This window comes from Cornus florida, unplaced genomic scaffold (genome assembly GCF_030987335.1).
Source record: "Cornus florida cultivar Cherokee Brave unplaced genomic scaffold, ASM3098733v1 CherokeeBrave_3.0.0_Hap2_Chr11, whole genome shotgun sequence".
Lineage (NCBI taxonomy): Eukaryota > Viridiplantae > Streptophyta > Magnoliopsida > Cornales > Cornaceae > Cornus > Cornus florida.
In genome coordinates, this window is record NW_026775581.1 from 80,364,622 (window position 1) to 80,392,459 (window position 27,838).

A 27,838-nucleotide genomic window follows, 5' to 3' on the forward strand; every position below is an offset into this window, starting at 1 on the left:
GACGATGTAGGGCTCTCTCTATAGTTTTATTTCTGGACGTTTATTACAGTTGTTCTATCTTCCGTTTGGATGTTTAATAGGGGTCCACTAGAGATGGATTCCCAAGTTGTAAACTGATGGAGTTTTGGAGTTTGGGTTTGATGAATTTTAATAATTATAATATTTTGCAAATTCTATTTTTAGTTCCTTCCAGCTTTAATTTCATTTCTTAATTTATTTTGTATTCCGTGTTTATCATAAAATATTAATTGTTTAATATTCCCTCGGGTTTGGGCCTTGGGCTGATCAACCCGTGTCTCGGATCCGAGGGGTATCTCAGTTGGTATCAGAGCACTCCAGGTTCAAGTGTCTCTAGGATGTTTTCGTATTAAGTCTTCCGCGTAGTGTTTTCTCTTGAATAGAGCTTAAGTTAGGATTCATTGTATTCCTTATGGTTCGTATAGAAAGGGTACTGATGTTTGTCTTTTCGTGTTAACAGATGGTTAACGCTAGAAATGGACAGAACATGCAAGGAACTAGGAAGGAAAGGAGAACGGCACGTAGGCAACAATATCTCCTACGGCGTCAGCAAATGGAGGAAGAGCAGCAAAGGCTTGGGTTTCAAGATGACATGGATCAGTTTCAGGAGGAACAGGAAAATGTTCAACAGACCCTGGACCAGGTCAGAGATCCAGAGATTCCTCCTCACCTCAATGACCTCTTTACTCAGGCTATAGAGGCTAGGGTAACAGCTGCACTTCGGAATCAGCCTCAGGTACAGCCGGCACCTGTACCAGCACCAATGGTTCAGACGGATTCTTGGGGAAAGGCTAGGAGCTCTTTCACAAAGGGGAGTCCACCTGTGTTCTCAGGCTCAACCGATGCGAGAGCAGCTCACCAGTGGAAACAGGACATTGACCGTCATCTTCGTTTGGTTCAGTGCACGGAGGTTCAGAAGCAGATGTTTGCTACTTTCAAGCTAGTTGGGGATGCACTATAGTGGTGGGAGTTAGTTACCACCTCAGAGGAGAGGATGACATTGTTTTATGATGAGTTCAGTGCTCGCTTTGATGAGAAATATTTTCCCTATGCAGTCAGGGCAGCTATGAAGACCAAGTTTCTAAGTCTGCAGCAGGGAAACATGACAGTGGCGGAGTATGAGCAGCAGTTCACACGCTTGTCTCTCTTTGCACCGGAAGAGGTGGATACAGAGGAGAAGAAGCGCAACAGTTTTGTCAAGGGACTGATGTGGTCTATCAAGAGAGCTATTACAGGTAGTCCAGCCTATATTACCTATGCTCAGGTGGTAGACGCCGCTCTACAACAGTATCAGTTGACTGTGGACATTAGACAGGCTTGTGGTGAGAAGCGGGGAGATAAAAACTCTACTAATCAGTCAGCTGAAAAGGGGAATGGCAATGGTCACCGGCAGAATGACAAAGGCAAGTTCCAAGGACAACAGCCTTGGAAGAAGCACAAAGGTGGTTCAGATGCTCACCGGAATGGGGCACCTATTCAGAGGCAACAGAATGGGGGACCACAGGCAGGACAGGGTCAGCCACAGGCTAACCGACAGAGGAGGTCATTTGGTACTTTCCAGAGTAGTTGTTACACTTATGGAGAGTATGGTCATACCACCAGGCAGTGTCCTAAAGCAGGACAAGGACAGGGACAGAGACAGTATGTGCAGCAGGGACAGAGGGCGCCAGTGCCTATACCAGCTCCACAGGTTCCACGGATTCAGGGACAGACACATCTGGCTTTACTTGCACCGCCGCAGACTCAGGGACAGGCACCACAACAGTTGCACTATGGCAGGGTATATAACCCCATGCCACAGGATGTTCAGGCACCTCAGACTATTGAGGGTAAGTTTCTTATTCATGGTTTGCATGGACGTGTTTTATTTGATACGGGTGCTACACACTCATTTGTAGCTAGGACTTTTGTTGCTTTGTCTGGGATGAGGACGAGGGTATGCACTAGACCTCAGGGTATTTCTACACCATTGGGTGATACAGCTATTATACATGAGAGTGATGGGCCTGTGACACTAGATATTGGCAGACTCAGATTTCTAGCCAATCTATTAGTCCTGGACATGCACACTTATGATGTGATACTTGGGATGGATTGGTTGTCTCACTACCATGCCCAAGTTGTTTGTTTTGATAGATCTATTATTTTTACCATACTTGGTCAGGATATGTATGTAGTAGCTATGCCACGTTCTAAAGGGGGCGGTAGCACCTATTTGTTCCATGTGGAGGAGGAAAATGAGGAGGGGATTACTGTGTCATTGGATAACATACCGATTGTACAGGATTTCCCGGATGTATTTCAAGAGATTCCAGGGTTGCTACCTAGTCGCGAGATCGATTTTGTGATAGACTTAGCTCCAGGCACTGCGCCTATTGCTAGGGCACCCTATAGGATGGCACCGGTAGAGATGAGAGAGCTGAGGGATTAGATTCAGCAGTTACTCAGCCAGGGTTTTATTCGTAGGAGTACATCACCTTTGAGAGCACCGGTTCTGTTTGTAAAGAAGAAAGATGGTTCACTTCGTCTGTGTATAGATTACAGGGAGTTGAACAAGGCTACGATTCGTAACAAGTGTCCTTTGCCCAAGATTGATGACTTGTTTGATCAGTTAAGGGGAGCCACATATTTCTCCAAGATTGATCTGCGTTCTGGGTATCATCAGCTGAGGGTCAGGGAGCAGGATGTTCCTAAGACAGCATTTCTTACGCGATATGGTTCTTATGAGTTTCGAGTTATGCCGTTTGGGACGACTAATGCACCTGCAGTATTCATGGACTTAATGAATAGAGTCTTCCAGGCTTATTTGGATCAGTTTGTTATTGTCTTTATTGATGACATCTTGATCTATTCTCGGTCGAGGACGATCATGCTAGACATCTTTGCATAATCCTGCAGACGCTTCGTGAGCACCAGTTATATGCCAAGTTCGAAAAGTGTGAATTTTGGCAGCGGGAGGTGAAATTTCTGGGTCACGTGGTGTCAGAAAAGGGGATAGCAGTGGATCCGGCCAAGGTTTCAGCGGTGGTTGAGTGGGGACAGCCTACATCACCTACTGAGATTCGGAGTTTTCTCGGTCTGGCAGGATATTACAGGAGATTCATCCAGGGGTTCTCCAAGATAGCAGGACCACTCACTCATCTGACCAAGAAGGGTGTATAGTTCGTATGGGATGAACACTGTCAGCGAGCTTTTGATGAGCTGATAAGGAAGCTGACTTCTGCACCGGTTCTGGCTACTCCGCAGAGCGGGATAGAGTATCTTGTTTACACGGATGCTTCGTTGTAGAGTCTTGGATATGTATTGATGCAGGAGGAGCGACCGATTTCTTTTGGATCTCGGAAACTTAAGCCTCATGAGCTTAATTATCCAACACATGATTTGGAGTTGGCAGCAGTGGTCTTTGCCTTGCGTATTTGGAAGCATTATCTGTTGGGTGAGTCCTTCAGATTATTCAGTGATCACAAGAGTCTGCAGTACTTGTTCACTCAGCGGGAGCTAAATATGAGACAGTTCACTCAGCGGGAGCTAAATATGAGACAGCGCAGGTGGTTGGAGTTTGTAAAAGACTATCATTTTTCTATATAGTATCATCCAGGGAAAGCGAATGTAGTGGCGGATGCACTCAGTCGCCGACCTGTTGGTAGTCTTTCTGCTATATTCACTACTGAGTGGAATACTTTAAAGAGTGTGGATGAGTTATCGGATGCTATTATGGCTTGCATGGTGGTTACACCTTCCATCATTCGCAAGGTTTTACAAGCACAACTCACCGATCAGCAGTGTGTCGACAAGGTCACAGAGATAGCTTCCGGAGAGGTTCCATTCTACTATGTTGGGGCTGATGGAGGTTTAAGGTACAAGGGACGGTTAGTGGTACCTTCTACTGATAATTTGAGGAAGGATGTGATGACTAAGACTCATCATTCTGAGTTCTCTGTTCATCCAGGAGGCGATAAGATGTATCAAGATATGAAGCGGCAGTTTTGGTGGGCAGGTATGAAGAGGGACATTGCTCTTTTTGTTTCTCAATGTAGTACTTGTCAGATGGTTAAGATTAATCATCAGAGGCTGCCAGGAGCTCTACAGCCACTACCAATTTCGGAGTGGAAATGGGAGAGCATATCTATGGATTTTGTAGAAGGGTTACCAAATTCTTTCAAGGGGCATAATTCCATATGGGTCATTATGGATAGGTTGACCAAGTCAGCTCATTTCTTGCCTATTTGCACTGACTACACTTCGGAGCAGTTGGCGAGGCTTTACATTTCAGAGATTGTGAAGCTATATGGCATTCCATTGTCTATTATATTGGACAGGGATTCGAGCTTTGTATTTGGATTTTGGAAGAGTTTTCAGTAGGCTTTAGGTACGGAGCTACACCTTAGTACTGCTTATCATCCTCAGACTGACGGACAGACTGAGAGGGTGAATCAGATTATGGAAGATATGCTTCGATCGTGTGTTCTGGATTTCAAGGGCCACTGGGAGGAATATTTGCCACTTGTGGAGTTTGCTTATAACAATAGTTTTCAGAAGACTATTGGTATGGCACCATTTGAGGCATTGTATGGTCGACCGTGTCGGTCACCTGTTTGTTGGATGGAGGTTGGAGAGAATCAATTCTTAGGTCCTGAGTTCATCAAGGATACCTTTGAAAAGATTGCCCTTATTCGAGATCGCATGCGTACTGCCCAAAGTAGGCAGAAGAGCTATGCTGATCGTCGTACTCGGGCTTTGGAGTTTCAGGTTGGGGATCAGGTTTTACTCAAAGTGTCTCCTATGAAGGGTGTTATGCGCTTTAGGAAGAAAGGGAAGTTGTCACCGCGATTTGTTGGTCCATTCATGATTACGGATCGCATTGGAGCTGTTGCTTATCGGTTGGCACTTCCGAATACTTTGGATCGCGTCCACAACGTGTTTCATGTTTCCATGTTGCGGAAATTTCTTCGAGATGAGGATCGGTATCAGCATATCGATGTTGGGGAGATTGCGTTACAGCCGGATGCAACTTATTTAGAGCCACCGTGTCGTATTGTCGACCGACGAGATCAGATTCTTCGTAATAAGGTTATTCCTTTGGTTCATGTTCAGTGGAGTCATCACAATGAGTCTGAGTCCACTTGGGAACGAGATGATGTCATTCGCTCACGGTTTCCTGAAATATTGGAAGAAGGTAAGAGTGAATTCCGAGGACGAAATTCCTTTTGTTAGGGGGGAAGAATGTAATACCCCTAATTTTAAAAAGGATATTCCTGGTATTTAATGGTATTTAATTTATTATTTAAGTGCATTTTATTTGATTATGTGTCATTATTTTTTTTATTAGGTGCTTAATTTTTTTCTTTTGTGGTGATTTAATTTATTTAAATGATATTTATTTTTAGTTATTTGATTGGAATTACTTGTTAGTGTTTTAATTATTTAATTGGCATTAATGGTTTAAGTGTAATTGGTTTAGTTATTTGATTGGAATTACTTGTCAGTGTTTTAATTATTTAATTGGCATTAATGGTTTAAGTGTAATTGGTTTAATTATTCTATGTGTGTCTTATTTTATGTGTGTCTTATTTGGTTTAACTGGGTTTACTAATTATTATTTTGTTCAATTAGATTATTTGTTAAGTATTTAATGGTGAATAGGGTAAATAGGTAAATAAATCTAACTAGGGTTTTAATGACAGTATAAATTAGGGTTTTATATTATAGCCGTCGTAGGTTTCTACGTTAATTGGATGGGCCGGTTAGGATTGTGAGTTGAACTTAAATGAACCTAGGGTTTAGGAAAACTCTATAAGTATAAGGTAGATATCTGTGTAGGGTTTTTTTTAAACAAAGCACACATTTTGTGGAAGTGGAGAAGGAAAAACGTAGTTTTTCATATTCTTCCAAGGTTTGATCAAAGCTCCGATCCCGCTTCGTCCGTGGTCCAATCGAGCTGAATTTTGGAGGAGAGGTTCACGACTCAGTGATACACAATCTGAACGGTGGAGATCAAAGTTTGACCTCGGGAACAGTGATTCGTACTCGTGAACAGTAACCGGGTCGCACATGTTTTTTTTCCATTCTGCCCAGATTTCATCAAACATCCGATCCCGCTTCATCCGTGGTCCGATCGAGCTGAAATTTGGAGGAGAGGTTTAAGACTCAGTGACGTACAATCTGAACGGTGGAGATCAGAGTTTGACCTCAAGAACAATGATTCGTACTCGTGAACAGTAACCGGATCGCACAGGTTTTTTTTTCCATTCTGCCCAGATTTCATCAATTATCCGATTCCGCTTCGTCCGTGGTCCGATCGAGCTGAAATTTGGAGGATAGGTTCATGACTCAGTGTTACACAATCTGAACGGTGCAGATCATATTTTGAGTTTGAGAATAGTGTTTCGTACCCGTGAACAGTAACCGGGTTTTGGAACTCGCCAGGATTTTTTAAGAAGACGACGTTGAAACTTTGAACAAAAGTTTCTGAGGCAAGATTCTATCCTTACTCTTTCCCTTAGGCTTCATACTCTTTGCACTGTTAAATGATTCCAGGATTAATGAAGATTAAACCAAACTAAAATGATATTTGTTTTGTTATGAAACTGGTAGTTATAGTAGAGTTGTATGCTTGTTCAACCTAGACTAAGCATGTTTGTGGATGCATTGTGGTTCTGTGGTTCATGTTTTTCCTTACCACTGCTAGTATAAATTATTGGAAGGATGGGTCTAGATGATAGCTATCTTAACTTCTGTAATAGCAACTGTTGAAACTTAAATATTAGGAGGATTTGAGTTTAACACTAGATCAGTCTTGTGGAACACTATAATTTGAGCATGTCTACATACATACTGTGAATATTGTTTTGATGCTTACATTATCACAGTTAGTATCAACTGTGGAGGTTAGGATTTTGTGATACATATCCTACATATCTGTATGTCATTTGTAAGGTGTTAAATAGAAGTTTTAATTAATTCTGTCTTTATATCAGACTAAAGGGAACAACTTAAATTGGGCATGTATATGTTGTTGTTGTGACCCTGTTTATCAATGCTTATTTTATCACTGTTAACATTGAATGTTGGATGTTGGAATTTAGTTGATATATACTTGATTTATTGGTATTATTGACTACTGGAGGATTGGAAAGTAGGCACCGGTATGGGACGGTGGCATACTAAGGATGGGTTTGGTTTTTAAAACAATACCATTACCCACCTACTTGGAATAAGGATGGGATTAACTAAAAGTTAAGTCCCGTGGATTTGTATTGTCATGGCAACTACTTATTGAGCGGCAATACTAGGGATTTTGGATGGATTTTATATATGTACCGTTATGGTGCCTCGGTATGAGCTTGAGCCTCAAGACCGATGGTTAGGGAGCGTATATGCATCGGGATGTATAGCTGGCTACGATGGTTGGAGGTGTACCCTGTTTAGGTATAGGTACATATGCCCACTTCGTGTGCGTTTTAGCATGTTACCTCTATTCAGGTTGAGACCGGCCTGTAGTCCAGTGAGAGTCCTTTAGTGTGACTATATATATATATATTTACGGACTAATAGCTATTGTTGAATTGTTTAGGATGTACATGCGTATCGGGCCTCTGTTTGGATTGTAGTAGTATAGAACTTGCGCGTGGGCCTGACCCATTTCTATTTTTCAGGTACACAACAGTTCCAGGCTTAGACATGTTCGTGCTGAGCAGAGGTCTCTATTCACTCTTCCGACGATGTAGGGCTCTCTCTATAGTTTTATTTCTGGACGTTTATTACAGTTGTTCTATCTTCCGTTTGGATGTTTAATAGGGGTCCACTAGAGATGGATTCCCAAGTTGTAAACTGATAGAGTTTTGGAGTTTGGGTTTGATGAATTTTAATAATTATAATATTTTGCGGATTCTATTTTTAGTTCCTTCCAGCTTTAATTTCATTTCTTAATTTATTTTGTATTCCGTGTTTATCATAAAATATTAATTGTTTGATATTCCCTCGGGTTTAGGCCTGGGCCTGATCAACCCGTGTCTCGGATCCGAGGGGTATCTCAAAATGTAAATTACTTGGCTCCAAGAATGATATGATTCCAAAGTACGTCTCATAATAATATTCTGGCGCAATCTTCTTCACCTTGTGAAGCTTGCTCCCTGGAATCGTTGGGAAATCATGCGTGGTGGTAACCTAGGCTCCATGTTATAAGATTCAGGGGGCCATAGTAAGAGTATGTCTCTTGGTCGATCTGTCTTAAAGACATAATAATGTTCCGAATGAGGGATCAGGTAGGCAAAGGATTTCCAATCCCAAAAATAAACCATGGCAGCATCAAGGCCCAGCTGAATAATCAAATTGATGAACTCCCATATCCCAGGGGGTTTTAGTTTCAGGATAGAGGTGGTCTAAGACCATAGAAGAATAGTTTGTAAGATTATTTATTTAATTGTATGATGGATTAGTATGATGGATCAGTTAATCAATTTATTTTTGTTTGCATTATCGATTTTTGAGCATGTAAATTGATTTCTATAAATTGATTTCTTATCCTTATTGAATTATCTGATAGTTGAATTATATGTATGAGTTTGTTTTTTTAGTCTGTGCATGACTAGAATAACAATTGGAATTGAAATAGTTGGTTTTGCCTTTTGCGTAAACGAGGTGATGAACTTTAATGCTAACTATTGGTTTTTGTACAAACTTATATATATACGTGTTATCATATATCATTAATTACATATATGATAAATTAATGGAGAATGATTTATTTTATTGTAGAAAATTAAATTTCTGGAATAATGTGTGAGTTTAGAAATTTCATTTAATTTTGTTAGACATATAAATAAATTATTATTTTGTATCCAAACATACATACATATTGGAAAATCAATTTTAAATTGATTCAATTATGATCTTCAAGTCTGAAAATAAAAATAATATATTTTATTATGTATATAAAGTAAAAAGATATTTTTATTGAATTTTTGAACTATTAAGTTTTTGAGATTGAACCTACCTAAATTTGGATTGATTAGTATGAGTATGTGTGTATAATATTAAATGGGTAAATTAATGATTAATTAGTTACAAGCTAATTTAATATTCATATTATGTGAGGGTTAGAAGCTACCAAAGTGGCCTAACCATAATGGTCGATGAATATTAATTTTAGTAGTAAATATAACTCAATAATGAATTAATCTCTGTCTAATTTAATATTCATATTATGTGAAAATTAGTAGCTACCAAAGTGGCCCAATCATAATGATTGATGAATATTAATTTTTGTAGTAGACATAATTAATTATAAATTAGTTACTATCTAATTTAATATTCATATTATGTAAAGGTTGGTAGCTACCAAAGTGGCCTAACCATAATGGTTGATGAATATTAATTTTAGTAGCAAACATAATTGCAATATTTCATGAATTATAATGCTTCTTTTTTTTGTGATATTAATGAATATTGAGTTTATTTAATTATGAAAAATAATTCTCCAAAGGGAATTAATTTTCAAGTGATTAAATGAAAATTAAGGGATTGCATGTATTTTTTAATTAGGTAGATATGGGATATCCAAAGGTAACTTATCTGTTTAATTAAATAATACATCACCAATGAATGTATACATATAAATACAAATAAGTATCATTATTAGTATTTTATAATTGCCACCCAAATGGGTACTATAGTTATACATTGTATTTATATTGTTAAGTTATATAAACATGTTGTTAACTCAAAGCATTATTATTATGAGCATTTTATCTTATTATATTTGTTTTATTATATCTCTTAATGTGCATGTTACATCTGTTCTGATTCTCGATAGGACTAACTTCTCATAATGGAATGAGTAAGTTGAGTTCAAAATTTAGATGTGTTAAATCTTGATTTAACATTTTAAATTGAGAAACCTACTGTTATTACTGATAAAGATAGTGAGGGAGAAAATATTCTCCAAAGAGTTTGGGAGAGATCGAACAGATTAAGCATTTATAGTTATGTGAATAATTGTTTCCCATAGTGATAATGCTAAGGAATATTTTGACCAGAAGAATGTTTTCATATTGTAGATAAATATCTAAAACGAAAATTGTTAATTTATATCACTACTATGCAATTTTGTTGGTACTCTTACCATGTATGAGTATATTCTTAAGATGACTAATATTGTTACAAAATTGAGAACCTTATGGATGATTATGGATGAGAAATTTCTCATTAAATTTATTCTCAATTTCTTATCTATTCAGTATGGGTCATTTAGAGAATTAACATTACTAAGACAAGTGGAAAGTGATTTAATTGACAATTATGTTAATTTAGGAGGAGACAAGACTTAAGTAGGAAGGTAATCATTATGTTCATCTGATGACTCAAGAAGTTATAAATAAATTTTGGGAATAAACCTGAAAAAAGCATTAAGTGAGCAAGACCCAAAATTAAAAGATTTAGGTCAATCTACTAAAAGAAAGGAATGTAATAATGAAAAAGTGTCATTAATGTATTGAACACTTTTAGAAAAAGTACATGAAATATAAAGAATGATTCGAAAAAGAATGGTAAGTTTTTGGCTTTTGTATATTTCAAATTACTTATTGAAATTCTTTCTAACACATGATAGGTTGACTTATGTACTAATGTTTATCTTTCTAATAGATGCAAGAATTTCTTATGGCCTAAATCACAAATTCAAATAAGAATTTCTTATTTATGATAATTGGGAAAAAGTTTTGTTGAAACCATTGTGACAGTATGTTTAATGTTAGACAGTGGATTTTATTTAAATTATTTTAAACTTTTTATGTTTATTTAATTTCCCAAAATTTGATTTTATTTTAAAACTTTATGTTAATGATTTTTCATTTAAATTTGATAATGATGTTTATTCAAGAAATTCTAATTTGTGAGTTATGATATTCTTGTTGATGATTTTTGTAAATTTAAACTTAATAGTTTATTTATTAAAAACTTTTTGATCTTGCATCATAATGTTAGAATTAAGCGTAACTCAATTAATAGAAAATTTATTTTTCTTGTGGCATAAAAGACTAGGTCAATATTTAGTGAAATGTTAGAAAAATTAGTAAATGATTTGATTCTCTTGAATCTAAACTTTACTGATTTTGTTGTATGTGTGTAGATTGTATTAAGGGTAAACAAACCAAACACACAAAGAAATGAGCTACAATAAGTATAAGATTTCTTGAAATTATTCATACAGACATTTGTAAACCTTCTGATGTTCCATCTTTCGGTGGAGAAAAGTATTTTATTGCCTTTATAATTAATTTTTCACGCTTTGAATATATCTATTTGTTGCATGAAAAATCTCAAGCAGTGAATACTCTTGAAGTATACATAAATGAGGTTGAAAAACAACTAGATAGAAAAGTGAAAATTATAAGGTCATATAGAGGTGGTGAATATTATGGAAAGTATGATGAAACGGGTTAATACTCTGACCGTTTGCTAAACTCCTTGAAATATATGGCATTTATGCTCAATACACTTTGCTATACATGTCACAGCAGAAGCGTGTAGCTGTAAGGCCTAATCGTACTCTTATGGAATTGGTTAGGAGTATGTTAAGTAATTCCTCGTTACCCATAATGTTGTGGATATTAAGTAATCTAAAAGGTACAGGTTTTACTATCCTAAACATAGTACGATAATTATTGAAACCGGTAATGACAGATTCATTAAGAATGGTGAAATCAGTGGGAGTGATAAAAATAAGAATTTGATCATTCCAGAAGTTAGGGTACAAATCTCTTTACCAATAACTTCTAAGGAAATATTTGTTCCTTCAGTTGTTGAACCGTATAACAACGAAGAACAATTGAATGATCAACAACTCTATAATGAGATTGTCACCAATGAAGAGATTGTAGAAGAATCATAAGGAATAACATTAAGATGATCTTAAAGAAAAAGGAGATCTGCTATTCCAAATGACTATGTGATATATCTGCAATAATTTGATTTTGATATATAATGAGATATATAGGGATCCGGTTACATATTCACAAACCATTAACAGTAATGATTTTACTAAATGGATTAGTGCCATGAATGAAGAGATTATAAAGAAACCTTCTCTCCTGTATTTAAGAAGGAATCTTTTAAAATATCATGGCATTAGTAACTTATTATGATTTAGAGTTACATTAAATGAATGTGAATACAATTTTTATGAATGAGAGTTTATAAGAAAAAGTTCATATGGAACAACTTGAAGTCTTCACATTAGAGGGTAAAGAATTCATGGTCTGTAAACTTAAGATGCCAATATATGGATTTAAATAAGCTTTCTAATAATGGTATATTAAGTTTAATGATACCATTATTTCTTTTGGTTTTAAGGAAAATACTGTTAATCAGTGTATATACTAGAAGGTTAGTGGGAGTAAGTTTATATTTCTGATTCTATATATTGATGATATTTTATTTGCTAGTAGTGATCTTAGTTTATCATATGAAACTAAAAGTTATTTCTAAGAACTTTGAAATGAAAGATATGAATGAGGCATTATACGTGATAGTAATAGAAATATTTCATAATAGATTACGTGAATTTTTAGGATTATCTCAGAAAGCATATATTGAAAGAGTTCTAGAAAGATTTGGTATAGAACATTATTTAATCAGTATTGCTCCATACATAAAAGTGAATTAATTCAGCCAAATGCAATCCCAAAGAATGAGTTAGCTAGAAGGTAAATAAACGAAAAATATTCCTTATGCATATATTGTGGAGTTTGATGTATATACAAGTTGGTATGTGATAAAAGATTATATGCTCACACTTAGGAAGACATTTTTTAATTGGTTATTTGATTCTTTTGGCTGGAAGAACAATATTATGAAAAAGTATAATGTAATTTTTTATTACTTTGTCTATTATGAATTTTTAATTAGTAGCATACTTTGAGATTACAATTTATTATTGCTGAATTTATTTCAGGATTTGGAGTTATGGGTACCATTTTCAGATTGCTGAAAATTTATGCTGCAATTGTTGATCTTCTTGTATGAAAAATGATAGATATTCTAAAGTTGAAATACTTTATTATTAAAGAAGATATTTAGAAACAAAGAATGTTTATTGAATATATAAGCACACAACTTATGATTGCAATCCATTAACGAATGGATTATCATCCAAGACATTTATGAAACATATTAAAAGAATGGGTCTTGAATGTAGTCAATGATGATTATTTTTTAATTTTGGATTGCTTAACAGTGCTTATATATATTTGACATTTTGCGCTCATTAAATATGTTTATGATATTTTCTATTAATTAATGTACATGTACATATTGCTTTAATAAGTGGTAATAGGAATAGTCTTGGAAAAGACATTATTGTTAGATCATTATTGATACTTCTCATTTATAGATTATGTTGAATATGTTACTAGTGTTGTGGTACATGGAAGAGACTGTGTCATTTAGGGACATACAACCACCATGACTCATATTGGTAATTTGTTTACCATGGTATTTATGATGACCAACTTAATACTTTAATCTGATTTACGGTGCACACTAATAACTATTTTACTAACCACTACAGAAATTATCATATGTGCCAAGTGGGAGAATGTAAGATTATTTATTTAATTGTGACCCACATGATTTGGACACGTGACATATTATTTGGTGGCTAAGTAAATAGATATCAATTAATATTATTTATTTTTAGTCAACTTATAATTACATTTTTGGTAATTACTTATTGGAGAAGTATTTTCCTTTATTTGATGGATAGTAGAATTATGTTATTAAAAGGAAAACTGGTCATCTCTCTACCTTTATAAAATGCATATACTCCATCAATTATGTACGATTAATAATACAACACATAAAAGTTTTATATGTGCAAAAGGCCAAGAGAGAGAAATCAGTTTCCATGTTTTAACTATTGCAATTTAGCACGTTCTTCGTTCTGCAGAAAGGATCTCGACGTTAGACTTGATCTCTACGATATTTGCAATTACAGATCGAGGTATTTATATCTAACTATATTTATTTATATATTATAGGTATGTGAGAATAATAAAGTTTTAAGATTTGTGATTCATGTTTATTTGTGATTAATGATTTATACGAATAATTATAGTTTACATACTTGTCACGAGATGAATTGGCTTCAATGAGGCTTGGGATGTCCATGTCTATGCTATCCACTCCTTGGTAGCGATAATGCTCATGGTGGTAGCTACTTTTGGAAGGTCGCAGACATGGGAACACCAATGGGGGAGATTGGCAAAAATCCCAGGCAAGGTTGTCACTGAGCTCGATCATGGATGGCTAAGAAGAGGTTGTGGTTGATAAAAGAGCCAAAGAAGAAGGCCACTTCCAGTATCTTCAGCCACCCTGCATTGTTGAGGAAAGCAGCGGTCCATAGCTGAAGTAAAACAACCACCCTGATCAGCAACACCAAATTTTTTAGGATGTTAGTATAAATCCCCCCCCCCCCAAAATAGAAAGAGAAAATGGGCAAGTATGATAGATATTTGGTAATTATTCTATTATACTCTAAATTCTTTCAAAACAACTCAAACAAGTTACCAATCAAAAAGTTTAGGATAAAATAATTATCCATTTTATTTTAATTAACAATTTGTTTTAGTTATTTTAGTTATGAAGAATTTTGACTCTAATAAAATTTATTTTAATTAATAATATATTTTAGGGATAATTTCACTGACACTCCCACTAGTTTGGCCAAATATCAGTCTAAAATATCTTTCGAAAATAACTATCACTCACATTACAAACATTTGCTCCGTTTTTCACTCACACCCCAAAAGTTAGTTTACAGGTGTGTCAGATCACTTTTACATGTAAAAATACATTTTTACCCTTTGACTTTGGTTTGACCCTTGACTTTGGTCTACCATCATTTTTTTAATTTATTTTTTTACAAAATATCAGTATTAAAAGACAATATGGCCCCTTAAAAATTTGTAAATTTACAAATTATGTTATATACGCCGTTATCGGAATATGACATTGTCCGGCTTTGCCCGATCTCAATTCCCTCGTCGAGCAATTCTCCACTGCGTGTATAGGTTACGCTTCCTCTCTTGTTCAGCGTTGCTTCGCGTTTTCTCCTGGTGATTTTCAAGTTCGATTCATTGGAAAGATGATCACTTAGTTGAATGAATACACTGACTCCCCAATTTGGGTATATCTTAATTTATTGTTTTGTGTCATGCAGTTAGAGGATGGTAACAAGAAGGCAGAAAACTTAATTTTGTTTCCTCCTGCTGATCGGTACATACAGAGACATATATATATATATATATATATATACACTCCTATATACACACACAGACACACGCACACACACATATATATATATACTCCTATACACACACACACACACACATATATATACTCCTATATATACACACAGAGACACATACACACACACACACACACACACACACACACATAAGCACAACACCACCACCAATCACCGTCGATCGCAGTAAAGAGGACCTCCAACACGCCTCGACTGCTCTCCTCAAGAAGATGTCAATCGGCGCGTGTGGCGCAATTCCAGTGACGGGGTGCTGAGCTTGTATTTGCCATGGTTTGATGGTGTCAGCTGTGAAGAAGGTGGCGGTGAGCTTGCGGCGGTGCTCGGAACATTGACAGCAATGTGCTCGGCCGGTGGAGATGGCTGGATCGGGACGGCATTGAATCAACGACTAAAGAAGTCGCAATTCCGGTGATGGGCCGTGATTGGGTTTGATGGCGACCGGCGGGATTTAACGGCTGCGAGCTTAGCTTTAGATGATGGTGGCCGGTGGTGGAGAGGATGGCTGTGGATCGGCTGGTCCTCACCGAATAGTTTACTCATCGTCGCCGTTGTCCGGTTCGCTTCTCTTCGCCGTCGCTGGAATTGGAAGTGGAAGGTCACAGATCGCCGCCGTGGTTTTGTGTGGCTTGGTTGATTTGTGATCAATTTTGTGGTTTTATTAGTGGATCTGCGTGTTTGGTGCAAAACCACTAATTCATCTTCATCTCTTTCTCTCTCTATCACACACACCACTATGAAAATAGAATAATCAATTACAGTGTTTGGGGACTGGATTGGAGGCACTTCTAATCAAAATTTTGTTTTGGTTATTCCAAATTTGGAAAATATATCATTTTCTCTAACACAACAAAAATGGGTTTGGGTTATGCAACCACAGTCGCCGGCGGCACCACCACGACCACCCCCCATCATCGCCGACCACCAACCACCAACCACCAATCTTTCTTTACACTTTCTCTTGCTCTTCTGCAACACTCAACTTTTGGAACCACCACCCACCACCACCACGACGGCCAACAGCACCATCTACCCAATGCTTATTCATTGTCAGGGGTATAATTGTCTTTTAACTAATCGGATATTTTGAAATATATGTTATTAAAAAAATAGGGGCAAAGTTGTCTATTCACATGTTTTTAACGGAGACTGTGATGGAAAAGCGAAAATGGACCTAAGTGATAGTTATTTTCGAAAAATATTTTAGACTAATATTTGTCCAAACCTCAGGGGGTGTCAGTGAAATTATCTCTATATTTTATTTTTTATTTATTTTTAATAATAATTTGAAATTATTTTAGTTGTTGCAGTTGTTTTAGTCCTGAAAAATTTTGAATATAAAATGATTTATTTTAATCAGTAACTTTTAAGAATATAATAGTACGATTGATTTTAATTAATAATATATTTTATTATTTATTTATTTTTAATAATGATTTAAAATTCTTGACACTCTCTTATACTTTTAATAATAGTACATAAATAAATATCAAATTTTAATTTAATAATAAATTTTAAGATTAAATTTAATATGTCACAACCTATTTAATGAGATTTAATCAGTTTTTTTTACAGTGTATAGATTTTTTTCTTAGATATATTGAGAGTTTATGATTAAAGATTGAAAGTAGCGGTTTTTTTTTTTTTTTTTAATTAGCCCAAATGAAAAACCAAATGCACATAAAATGTGAAAACATGTTTTACCGAGAAAAGAAAAGAAAAGAAATGAGAAAAGACATATACAAAATACTGCAGTATAATATAAATATATAACACATACACCGTAATATTCGGTGTAATTAGAAAACACAAATCCTCCAATAAATGCGCTGCTCTTCTGATGATCAATTAGAGAGGCTCTAATTGCATCACTCATTTCCATTCTCTCACTCTCTTCTCTGTATAGATCTTCTTTCTTTTTGATTCGTTTTAATGAAACCCATTACACAATTTGTTTCATTTCTCAATTTTTAATATATATGTACATATATATATGTATATATATGTTTTTTCTTCTTCTTTTTTTCTCCCGATTCGGAGTGTGTGATTTTTGAGAGGAGACAATTGAGTTCTGGTTTGATTTGTGAAGAAATAGATAGCTTTAAATTGATTTGATTGCAATTTGTGTTTAATTTAGAGAGAGAAAGAGAGAGGTGATAGAAGGTTTTCGTTTCGTGATCAGTTAGAAATTGAATTGAGAGAATTTTTATTGATTGTTTAGATTGTATAGATTTTGATTTGGGTTATATATATACGTATATATATAGTTATATACATATCAGAAAATGGGGGTGGATTATTACAATATATTGAAGGTGAACAGGAATGCGACGGATGATGATCTGAAGAAGTCTTACAGGAGATTGGCCATGAAATGGCATCCCGATAAAAACCCAAACAACAAAAAGGAAGCTGAAGCCAAATTCAAACAAATCTCTGAAGCTTATGATGTATGCATCTCTCTCTCTATATGTATGTATTGTGCCCAAATTATTCTTTTTTCTTTCAGATGTTTGGTAGAAGTCTTTTTCTGTACAGTTTTACTATATTTATTAATTATATAATTGTTAATTTAAAACTTCATGTATAGCCCTTGTTATTCTGATGAGAAACTAGAGCATAAAGGAAAATTTTATATTTTGAGCAAATTTAGCCTTTAATTGAAAATTTCATGTATAGCACTTGTTATGCTGATGGGAAAATGGAGTTAAAAGAGATATATATATATATATATATATATATATATATATATATATATATGACCAAATTTAGCTTTTAATTGTTTGCTAGTTGTTTTCATTCCCAAAATTATTGTGCTTATTATGAGCTCTCCCTTCAATGAATACAGTAGAGTGAATACAAAAAATGAATACAGTAGAGTGACCCAAATTCTCAATGTTTGCACAGAATTTTAATTTCTTCAACGTACATCAATATATGATCTCATGGTTGCAATTTAGATAATAAATAATTTAAAAGAGGGTTAATAGGGAAATCCGAGCTACAATTGTTCAATCCTTAGTGCGTGTTTGGGTTGCTGTTAAGACCAAAGGTGCTTTTAATTTGAAAATTCTCTTTTAAATGTGGTTTGTTTAAAAAAAAAAAAATTTACTTTTTAGTTGTAGAGATTTTAGGTTAGCTTTTAGCCAGCTAAAATTGGAGCTTTTTGCAAGTAGAGGGAAAAATTATGTAAAAAGATTCTATTTATGAAAAATCGCTTTACATATCCAAAGATGGCACTTTTTTTACTACATAAATATATAAAATATGTTTGTTATAAGTTTTGTGATTTTGATGATTTTGATAATGCCAAACGGCGTGATTTTGATGATTTTGATAATGGGGAACAAAATGTTGTCCAACAGCTATAGAGTCTTGTTTAGGCATAGTTTTTCCCTTTTGTTTTAATTTTTTTTAATTCACAGTATTAGGCTGGGTTCAGTGCTGCCTTTTGGTTTATTGAATCCGACAATACTTTCAAACTTATACTAAAGAGATTTTAATTTTCTTTGCCCTATATTCTTTTAAAAATCATTTGCAGAGTCAAAAACATTTATCAACATGTGAGCAAGAGCTCAAGGTTTTTTACAGTTTTATTTATTATGAGGCAACAGGAGAAAAGGATAGGGATTGGATTTCTTTAGCAGGGGTAGGGAATTAGAGGGTTGTAAGGTACCAGTTTCTTCGTCTTGCTCTATGCAAACTTCATGTGTGTAAGAATTGAATTCTTTTTAGCACTTTTAGTAGGTCATATTTAAATTATTAAAGAAAAAAAAAATACTACACCTTACAATGAAGGGAAATGAAATTATTTGGAACTAAATTGCTTCGATCTTAAGGAGTTGAGTTTGTGTTGTGAAGTGGTGCGATGAACGTGTGTTTTCAGGTCTTGAGCGATCCACAAAAGAGGTCAATTTATGATCAGTATGGGGAAGAAGGTTTGAAAGACATGCCACCACCTGGTTCTAGTGGCAGTGGTGGATTTCCAAATGGGTTCAATCCTCGAGATGCAGAGGACATCTTTGCAGAATTCTTTGGCAGTAGTCCTTTTGGATTTGGGTCAGCAGGAGCTGCAAAGTCCTCGAGGTTTCAGTCAGATGGAGGTGGGACATTTGGGGGATTCGGTGGGAGTGAGAACATGTTTCGATCATATAGCGATGGAAGTGGAGCAAGCATGCCAAAGAAGCCGCCACCAGTGGAGAGCAAATTGCCTTGCAGCCTTGAGGAACTTTACAATGGATCAACAAGAAAAATGAAGATATCTAGAACAGTGGCTGATGCCAACGGGTAAGTATATTCTCATGCATCTGTGTTTATTTCCTTTATTCTCAGCATAGTTGCTGTCCGAAATTGATGTGGCAACAAATGTTACAATCTATCTGGTCAAGTACATCATAATTATATTGCTTAGATATATTTGATCGAATTATTACGTAATTGATCTTAACTTGTCCAGGTGCTGCTTTAAGTCCTGGATTAACATGCTTTTTGACCATCCTTTACTCTGTCACTACATCAAGTCTTACTGTTTCTGTAGTTACCTGCATTAATTATCTTCTTTTATATGCATTGTTATTTATTCTCGAGTGTTTGTTTCTTTGGGGGTTAAGATGCTTCAGAAACGTTTTCTTTTAGAATTCATCCTTTAATCAATTTCAACCATTTCCAATTATAATGTTCTTTATTCCTACCGTTAGTTTTTGTCAAAGTCCTCATCATTACATGATGTCACAGTAAGGAAATTGTGTCATTTTACTTGTTTTACAATAGAACAAATGCTCAATGGAATCGTTTTCCTTTACGTGCATAAAATTAAAACAAGGCCAGGCTTCAGGATATTCTGAGGGAGATTTGGTTTTGTACTAATTGTATATTCTTTGTTGATATTTCTTACCTTTTCATGACAATAATGTCATCCTCTTTCTGAAGTTATTTATGTATTTCAACAATAAACTTCAGCTTTTAAATCAACCAGCTTTTTACATTTTTTTTTCCTTCTAACCAAAAATTAAAGAAGTGAACTTATAAAGGAATTCATGGTTGTATAATCTTTATGGGTGGCATGTTGATTGTGCGATCAACATAATAAAGTGGTCTTGGCTTCTTGGCTATGTTACATGAAACTCCAGTATCCCCTTCTCTGGTGTTATTTTGTTTTCATTCTTGTAAACTGTTCTCCTGACCTACGTCACAGTACTTTGAGTTTGTGTGTCCAGTGTGAATATGTGTCTTAAGTTTTGGATTTATCAAATCCTCAAATCCAGAACACGGTTCATATTCTTTAATATTATTTTATGTTCTAGTGTTGTTAATTAGCATTAGCATACTAACATAGAGGTAGGCACTTCAGTCATTTGGAGTAATTATGTAAAAAACAGTAATAAGAGAATTATGTGTAAAATTTGATAGACATGTCAGACAGAATATTCTAATGCCCATGCATACTCCATTGTTGAGTGTCCGACTCTAGTGCTTCACTCGTTAGACCATGTAATATAGGTTCTGGCACTTGAACATCCAAAGTTTGTGTGGAAAATTCAGTTCTATAAATAAGGAAATCGCGTGTTTATAGCTGTAATTAGCTAAGGAAACCGTGTGTGTATAGCTGTAATTAGCTAGGAGATCTTGTAATATTTTAGTCATTGTAATCCCTGATTTTAGGAAATTAGTATCTCTAGGATTTGACGACCCTGATTCTAGGGAATTAGTATCTCTACGATTAGACAGTTTCCTAGTTTTAGAGTTTCCTAATTTAGATCCTCTGAAGTGTGTATAACAGTGTAATTTCATTGTGATTTCAATACAATTAAATTTCAGCCCAATTTGTGTCACGGTATTAGAGCAGTAGGCTCAATTCTGGGAATTGTATTTCTGGTCTTGCGAACTCTCATATCGCTAGACTAATTATTATCAATCTCCAACCCCACACTATCACCCCTCAAGACCGTAACCCTTTAACCAAAAGACCATGTCAGCCGACAATAGCAACACCACGATTACCTCGGAGGTTCCTTTGACTGAAGGCAGCAACTCGATTCCAACAGGGGAATTATAGAACATCCACGCAGCGTACAGGTTGAACGGGAAGAACTATCTAAAGTGGTCTCAACTGGTTCGCACGTTCTTGAAGGGAAGAGGCAAACTGAGTCACTTACTCGGTACAAAGGGGATCCCAAATTTGATGCTTGGGATGAACAAGACTCTATGGTGATGTCTTGGTAATGGAACTCTATGTTGCCAGAAATCAGTGATACATGTATGTTTCTTAACACAGCCAAAGAAATATGGGAGGCCGTGAAGTAGACTTACTCTAAAGTCCGGGATGCTGCACAAATCTATGAAATCAAGACCAAGATTTCATCCACCAAGCAAGGAAGTCGATCAATCACAGAATACTCCAATCTGTTGCAGAGCTTATGGCAAGAGATGGATCATTACCAGTGCATTCAAATGAAATGCAGTGAGGATGCAACCTCCTTAAGAGGTTTGTCGAAAAAGACCGAATATATGATTTTCTTGCAGGACTGAACATTGAATTTGATACAGTAAGAGTCCAAATACTCGGAAAGGAAGATCTGCCATCACTTAATGAAACAATTGCAATTGTTCGAGCTGAGGCAGGAAGAAGAGGAGTTATGATTGAGAATAACCCAGTGGACAGTTCAGCCTTGGTTACAAAAGCTGCAAATGTGAGGAACTTTGGCCGGGAGCAGCCATCTAATGAAGGCAACAAGTGGGCAGATTTTACAAGGCCAGTCAATAAAGATTCTCTATGGTGCACATATTGCAAAAAGTCCCGCCATACTAAGGACAAATGCTGGAAACTCTACGGCAAATTAGAGACAGCAAATAAAATTGGACGGCAAAAGGTGGACAGCCAAAGGGAGAGGGGCAGGTGTATATGGCAAATATAAAACAGGCTGGAGAAGGTAAATCTCAAGAATCATTTATTGAGTTCGATAGAGAGAAAATTGAGAAATTGAAGAATCTGCTGGGATCTTTGGAGAAACCATATACAACAGGTACTTGCACTTTGGCGTTCTCAGGTATATCTTCCTCTGCTCATGCTTTTAAAGTCTCGGATATATCCACCACAAAATCTTGGGTCATTGACTCAAGAGCTACAGATCACATGACCTACTCGTCACAAAAATTTATCTCATATACACCTTGTCCTAGCAATAGGAAGATAACAATAGCCGATGGTTCTATGACAACAGTGGCTAGTCAGGGAGATGTTTTTATAAGCAAAACCCACACACTTCGAAATGTTCTCCATGTACCAAAATTATTTACCAACCTTTTGTCAATCCACAAGCTCACTAAAGATTCTAATTGTAGTGTGGTGTTTTATCCCTCTCGTTGTGTATTTCAGGAACAGGGAACGAAGAGGATGATTGGACATGCTAGAGAAAGGGATGGTCTCTACCATCTTGAAGAACCCAGTGGTCAAGTTAGTGTTGCGAATTCCTCACTATTATCATTTCTTTTAGAGTCTTTTAAATCCAATAAAGACAAGATTTGGCTTCAACACCTCCGTATTGGTCACCCGTCATTTAGAGTCCTTAAAATTATGTTTCCTTTATTGTTCAAAGGATTAGATGTTGAAAATTTTCACTGTGATGTCTGTGAACTTGCAAAGCACAAACGTGCTTCTTTTCCAATAAGCGATAAAAGAACATCTGTTGCATTTACTCTTATTCATAGTGACATTTGGGGACCGTCCACTGTTTCTAACATTTCTGGGGCTCGGTGGTTCGTTTCTTTCATTGATGATTGCACTCGTGTGTCTTGGATCTTTCTTATGAAAAAATTCTTGTTTTTTACAACATGGTCAGAACACAATTTGGTACTGAAATAAAAAGATTTTGTCCTGACAATGCTAAAGACTATTTTAATCAGTTTCTCTCACCATATTTCCGAGAAAAGGGCATAATACATGAATCTTCTTGTGTTAACACACCCCAAGAAAATGGTGTGGCTGAACAAAAGAATGGTCACATTTTAGCTATTACAAGAGCATTCTTGTTTCAAAAAAATGTTCCTAAGCAATATTGGGGGGAAACGGTTTTAACTGCTACTCATATGATAAACAGATTGCCTACAAAGGTTCATGATTTTAAAAGTCCTATGCAAATTTTAACGAAATTCTTTCCTAATTTTAATGCTTCAAGTAGTCTTGTTCCCAAAATATTCGGTTGTGTTGCTTTTGTCCATGTGCATTCTCAAAACAGTGGAAAACTTGATCCACGAGCTGTCAAATGCGTCTTTATTGGCTATTCTTCCACTCAAAAGGGTTACAAATGCTATCATCCTCCCACAAGAAAATTCTATGTGTCAGCTGATGTCACTTTTGTCGAAGAAGATCGTTACTTTACTCGTCCTTATCTTCAGGGGGAGATCTCATTCACAGAAGATAAGGACAAGAATCTTTTTCTTCTTGATTTTCCATTGTCCTCCTCCTCCTCGGTTCCTGTCTTTGTTGTCCAGCCAAACCCTTAGTCCGTTCCTGTTGATCAACCTGAGCTAGTCCAGCCTGAGCCAAACATTCAGTCCGAATCCATACAACCTGAAGTCGAGCCTCATACACCCAAGTCACAAGAGATGATAAAGGGAAAGCAAATTCAAGACTCTACTCGTCCATTGCTGGTTTTTTCAAGAAGAAGGGCACCAATCACTCAATCTGTGTAGGTTCAATCACCCAAATCAACCCTTGCTCTTGGGCTTAGCGAGGTAATTATTGAACCTATTTCTAATGAATATGGTGTCACTGAAGCTCTTGATCAAAGTGATTATGATATTCCCATTGCTTTTAGAAAGAAAACTAAGCATGCACCAAACACCCTCTGTGCTTATTCATGTCATACAAGAATCTGTCCCATAACCACAAAGCCTTTCTCACAAGCCTAAACACAATCTCCATTCCCAAAACCATATCCGAGGCATTAGGTAAAGAGAATTGGAAGAATGCCATGAAGGTCGAAATGGAAGCACTTGAGAAGAACAAGACATGGGACTTGGTGAAATTGTCGAGAGGGAAGAAATTGGTGGGATGTGGATGGGTATTCACGGTGAAATACAAGTCAGATGGTTCATTGGAGAGGTACAAAGCAAGGTTAGTTGCTAAAGGCTATACCCAAACATATGGAATAGATTATCTTGAGACATTTGCTCTTGTTGCGAAGATGAACACCGTTAGAGTGTTGTTGTCATTGGCTGCTAATCTGGGCTGGAAATTACAGCAATTCAATGTCAAAAATGCCTTTTTACATGGTGATCTCAAGGAGGAGGTTTATATGGAAGTTCCACTGGGGTTTGGTTCGAATACAGGACAGGTGGTATGCAGGTTAAGAAAGGCGTTGTACAGATTAAAACAGTCTCCAAGAGCTTGGTTTGGAAGGTTTGCCAAGGTAATGCTCGATATGGGATACAAATAGAGCCAAGGCGATCACACCTTGTTTGTAAAGAACTCGGCTTCAGGGGGAGTGACTACATTGTTAGTCTATGTAGACGACATTATAGTGACAGGTGACAATTTGGAAGGAATGGAGAATTTAAAGAAGTGTTTAGTGAAAGAATTCGAAATCAAAGAGCTTAGCAAACTAAAGTATTTTCTCAGCATTGAGGTAGCAGATTCTCGAGAAGGAATTTTCATATCTTAGCAAAAATATGTAACAGATTTGCTGATGGAAACAGGCAAGTTAGGTTGCAGACCAGCAAAGACGCCTATAGAGTTCAACCATAGGCTTGGAGATGCTCTTGAAGACACGGCAATAGATAAAGGCTCCTATCAGAGACTTGTGGGAAGGCTTATCTACTTGTCACACACTAGACCAGACATAGCCTATGCAGTTAATGTTGTAAGTCAATTCATGCACAATCCCAAATAGTCACATCTTAGGGTTGTGTGTCGAATCCTACAGTACTTGAAAGGCACACTGGGCAAAGGAATTCTATTTAAGAAGGGGGAGGAGCTAACTCTTGAAGCCTACATTGATGCAGATTATGCAGGGTCTGTAATTGACAGGAGATCTACCTCGGGTTATTGCACTTTTCTAGGAGGCAACCTTGTGGCTTGGAGGAGTAAAAAACAGAATGTTGTGGCAAGATCCTGTGCAAAAGCTGAGTTTAGAGGAATGGCATTTGGGATTTGCGAATTATTACGGCTGAAAATTGTCTTAGAAGATCTAAGAGTCAAGTGGGAAGGTCCAATGAAGCTTTATTGTGACAATAAGTCAGCCATTAATATTGCACATAATCCAGTGCAACATGACCGTACAATGCAGATTGAAGTTGACAGGCACTTTATAAAGGAGAAGCTTGACCGTGGCCTAATTTGCACGCCATTCGTTTCCACTAGCAATCAACTTGCAGACATACTCACCAAAGGATTGTCTGGGACGTTTTTTCAGAGACTGGCAAGCAAGCTTGGAATTGATGATATCCATTCACCAGCTTGAGGGGGAGTGGAAAATTCAGTTCTATAAATAAGGAAACCGCGTGTGTATAGCTGTAATTAGCTAAGGAAACTGTGTGTGTATAGCTGTAATTAGCTAGGAGATCTTGTAATAATTAGCTAGGAGATCTTGTAATATTTTAGTCATTGTAATCCCTGATTTTAGGGAATTAGTATCTCTAGGATTTGACAGCCCTGATTCTAGGGAATTAGTATCTCTAGGATTAGACAGTTTCCTAGTTTTAGAGTTTCCTAATTTAGATCCTCTGAAGTGTATATAACAGTGTAATTTCATTATGATTTCAATATAATTAAATTTCAGCCCAATTTGTGTCAGTTTGTACATAATCTAATAACTATATCAGGTGAAAATGAGAAGGGTAGTTAAAGAACCACCTTTGCCTTCTTCTGATACAGACACCTCTACTGTGGAGAAATTTTTGCATGGTTCGGGACTACATGATTCCTGCCAATCACAACTCGACACTCAAGCAAAAGCTGACACATTTGCTCGCGTGTTGAGTTGTGATTGGTCGCGAGACCATGTAAAAATTTCTCCTGCCTGTGACACTATTGTCAGAAAATTTCAGAAATTACCTCATTTTCTGTTTGTTCCTGTTTCCCCCTTTTGTGTGTGTGTGTGTGTGTGAAAATTTATTGTGCAGTTTGTCTGGGCTAATATGAACGTTGTGCTGTTGCATAGTCTTCCACTAGCGATTAGACATCCAATCATTTATCAGTGTCTCCTTCTCTACCCCCACTCCTCCTCTTTTGATTCCTTCTGTCAAGAGATAAGCTGCCTTATACATTGTGATTGTGTACAATCTTCCTGTGATTATTTTATTTAATGTGTTTGTCTTAAGTATGGCTCTTTCACAACCTTTATGCATACACTAGCAACTTTGATGTATTCCAAGTCTCGCCATTATAAGATCATAAAATTTCCTGCATTGCATTCACGCAACTAGTGAAACTTTGAATCACTGATCTCATCATGTTTGTTTCTTAAATGTAAAACATTACAGACGGTTAGTACCAGAAACGGAGATATTAACCATTGATGTGAAACCTGGATGGAAGAAGGGAACAAAGATCACTTTTCCAGATAAAGGGAATGAGCAAGTGAACCAGCTTCCTGCAGACCTTGTATTTGTGATTGATGAGAAGCCCCACAATTTGTACAAGAGGGACAGCAACGACCTCATCATTACCCATAGGGTGACATTGGCGGAGGCTCTGGCAGGGACCACGGTAAATCTTACTACACTTGATGGACGTAATTTGTCGATCCCAGTAAATGACATTGTGAGTCCCGGTTATGAGCTCGTGATTGCCAGGGAAGGCATGCCAATCGCGAAGGAGCCTGGTAATAGAGGTGATTTGAGGATCGAGTTTGAAGTTAAGTTCCCAACTAGATTGACACAGGAGCAACGAGCAGCGCTCAGGCGTGCCTTAGGAGGGTAGTAGCTCAGCTTTTGCCATCCATACTGCTGAAAGAAGGAACATCTTTTCAATGCCATGGGGAGCACCCATTAGAAGAAGAGTTTGGCTTATCAAAAGATGAGGTGCCCAAGTCGTGGTTTGTTTTATGTTTTACTTTCTGCTATTACCAACAAAATGTCTAGCAATCCATATATATATATATATATATATATATATATTTTGCCAATCCTTCTGTTTTTTTTTTTTTTTTAGGGGTGGTGAGAATTTTCATTGTTTTATGTAATTTATTTACTTTTTGGTATAGATTCATTCAGTTATACTGTAAGCCTCTTTGATTCCATTTGTCTTCTCCTTCTTCTTTTTTTTTTTGGATGCTGCATTCATTTTCTACATTTTATTGTTTGTTTTAATTGTAATTCCATAAGAAAGTCGACAGGGTTTCCAACTGGTACTCATGCCTTTACCTTACTATATGTTTAATGATTAAATTTGGATACGATTAATTGTTAGAAAGAAAATGGTATAATGCTTTAAGTCACGTAATTCTTCTAAATGGATCTTGCTCTCACACTCTACGTGCTTCAACTTTCACAAACACA

General features: G+C 36.3%; 1 protein-coding gene and 1 pseudogene across 1 annotated transcript; one reads left to right on the plus strand and one right to left on the minus strand.

Moving 5' to 3' along the window:
- Nucleotides 1–8,060: 8,060 nt before the first annotated feature.
- LOC132281387 (sphingolipid delta(4)-desaturase DES1-like) lies at nt 8,061–14,870 on the minus strand (annotated as a pseudogene).
- A 2,258-nt stretch (nt 14,871–17,128) lies between these two features.
- On the plus strand, nt 17,129–27,579 carry LOC132284371 (uncharacterized). The gene is made up of 3 exons (XM_059786472.1): nt 17,129–17,790; nt 19,227–19,627; nt 26,822–27,579. Exons 1-3 carry the CDS (start codon nt 17,626–17,628, stop codon nt 27,258–27,260), a joined length of 1,005 nt encoding a protein of 334 aa, XP_059642455.1. The 5' UTR covers nt 17,129–17,625; the 3' UTR covers nt 27,261–27,579.
- Nucleotides 27,580–27,838: the final 259 nt, after the last annotated feature.

What these genes read in the sequence shown, in the direction of transcription:
- LOC132284371 (XM_059786472.1), top strand. Translation starts at nt 17,626, where the DNA reads ATGGGGGTGGATTATTACAATATATTGAAGGTGAACAGGAATGCGACG. An exon ending in AAATCTCTGAAGCTTATGAT is followed by an intron (nt 17,791 to 19,226) that starts GTATGCATCTCT and finishes GTGTGTTTTCAG; the next exon opens with GTCTTGAGCGATCCACAAAA. An exon ending in ACAGTGGCTGATGCCAACGG is followed by an intron (nt 19,628 to 26,821) that starts GTAAGTATATTC and finishes AAAACATTACAG; the next exon opens with ACGGTTAGTACCAGAAACGG.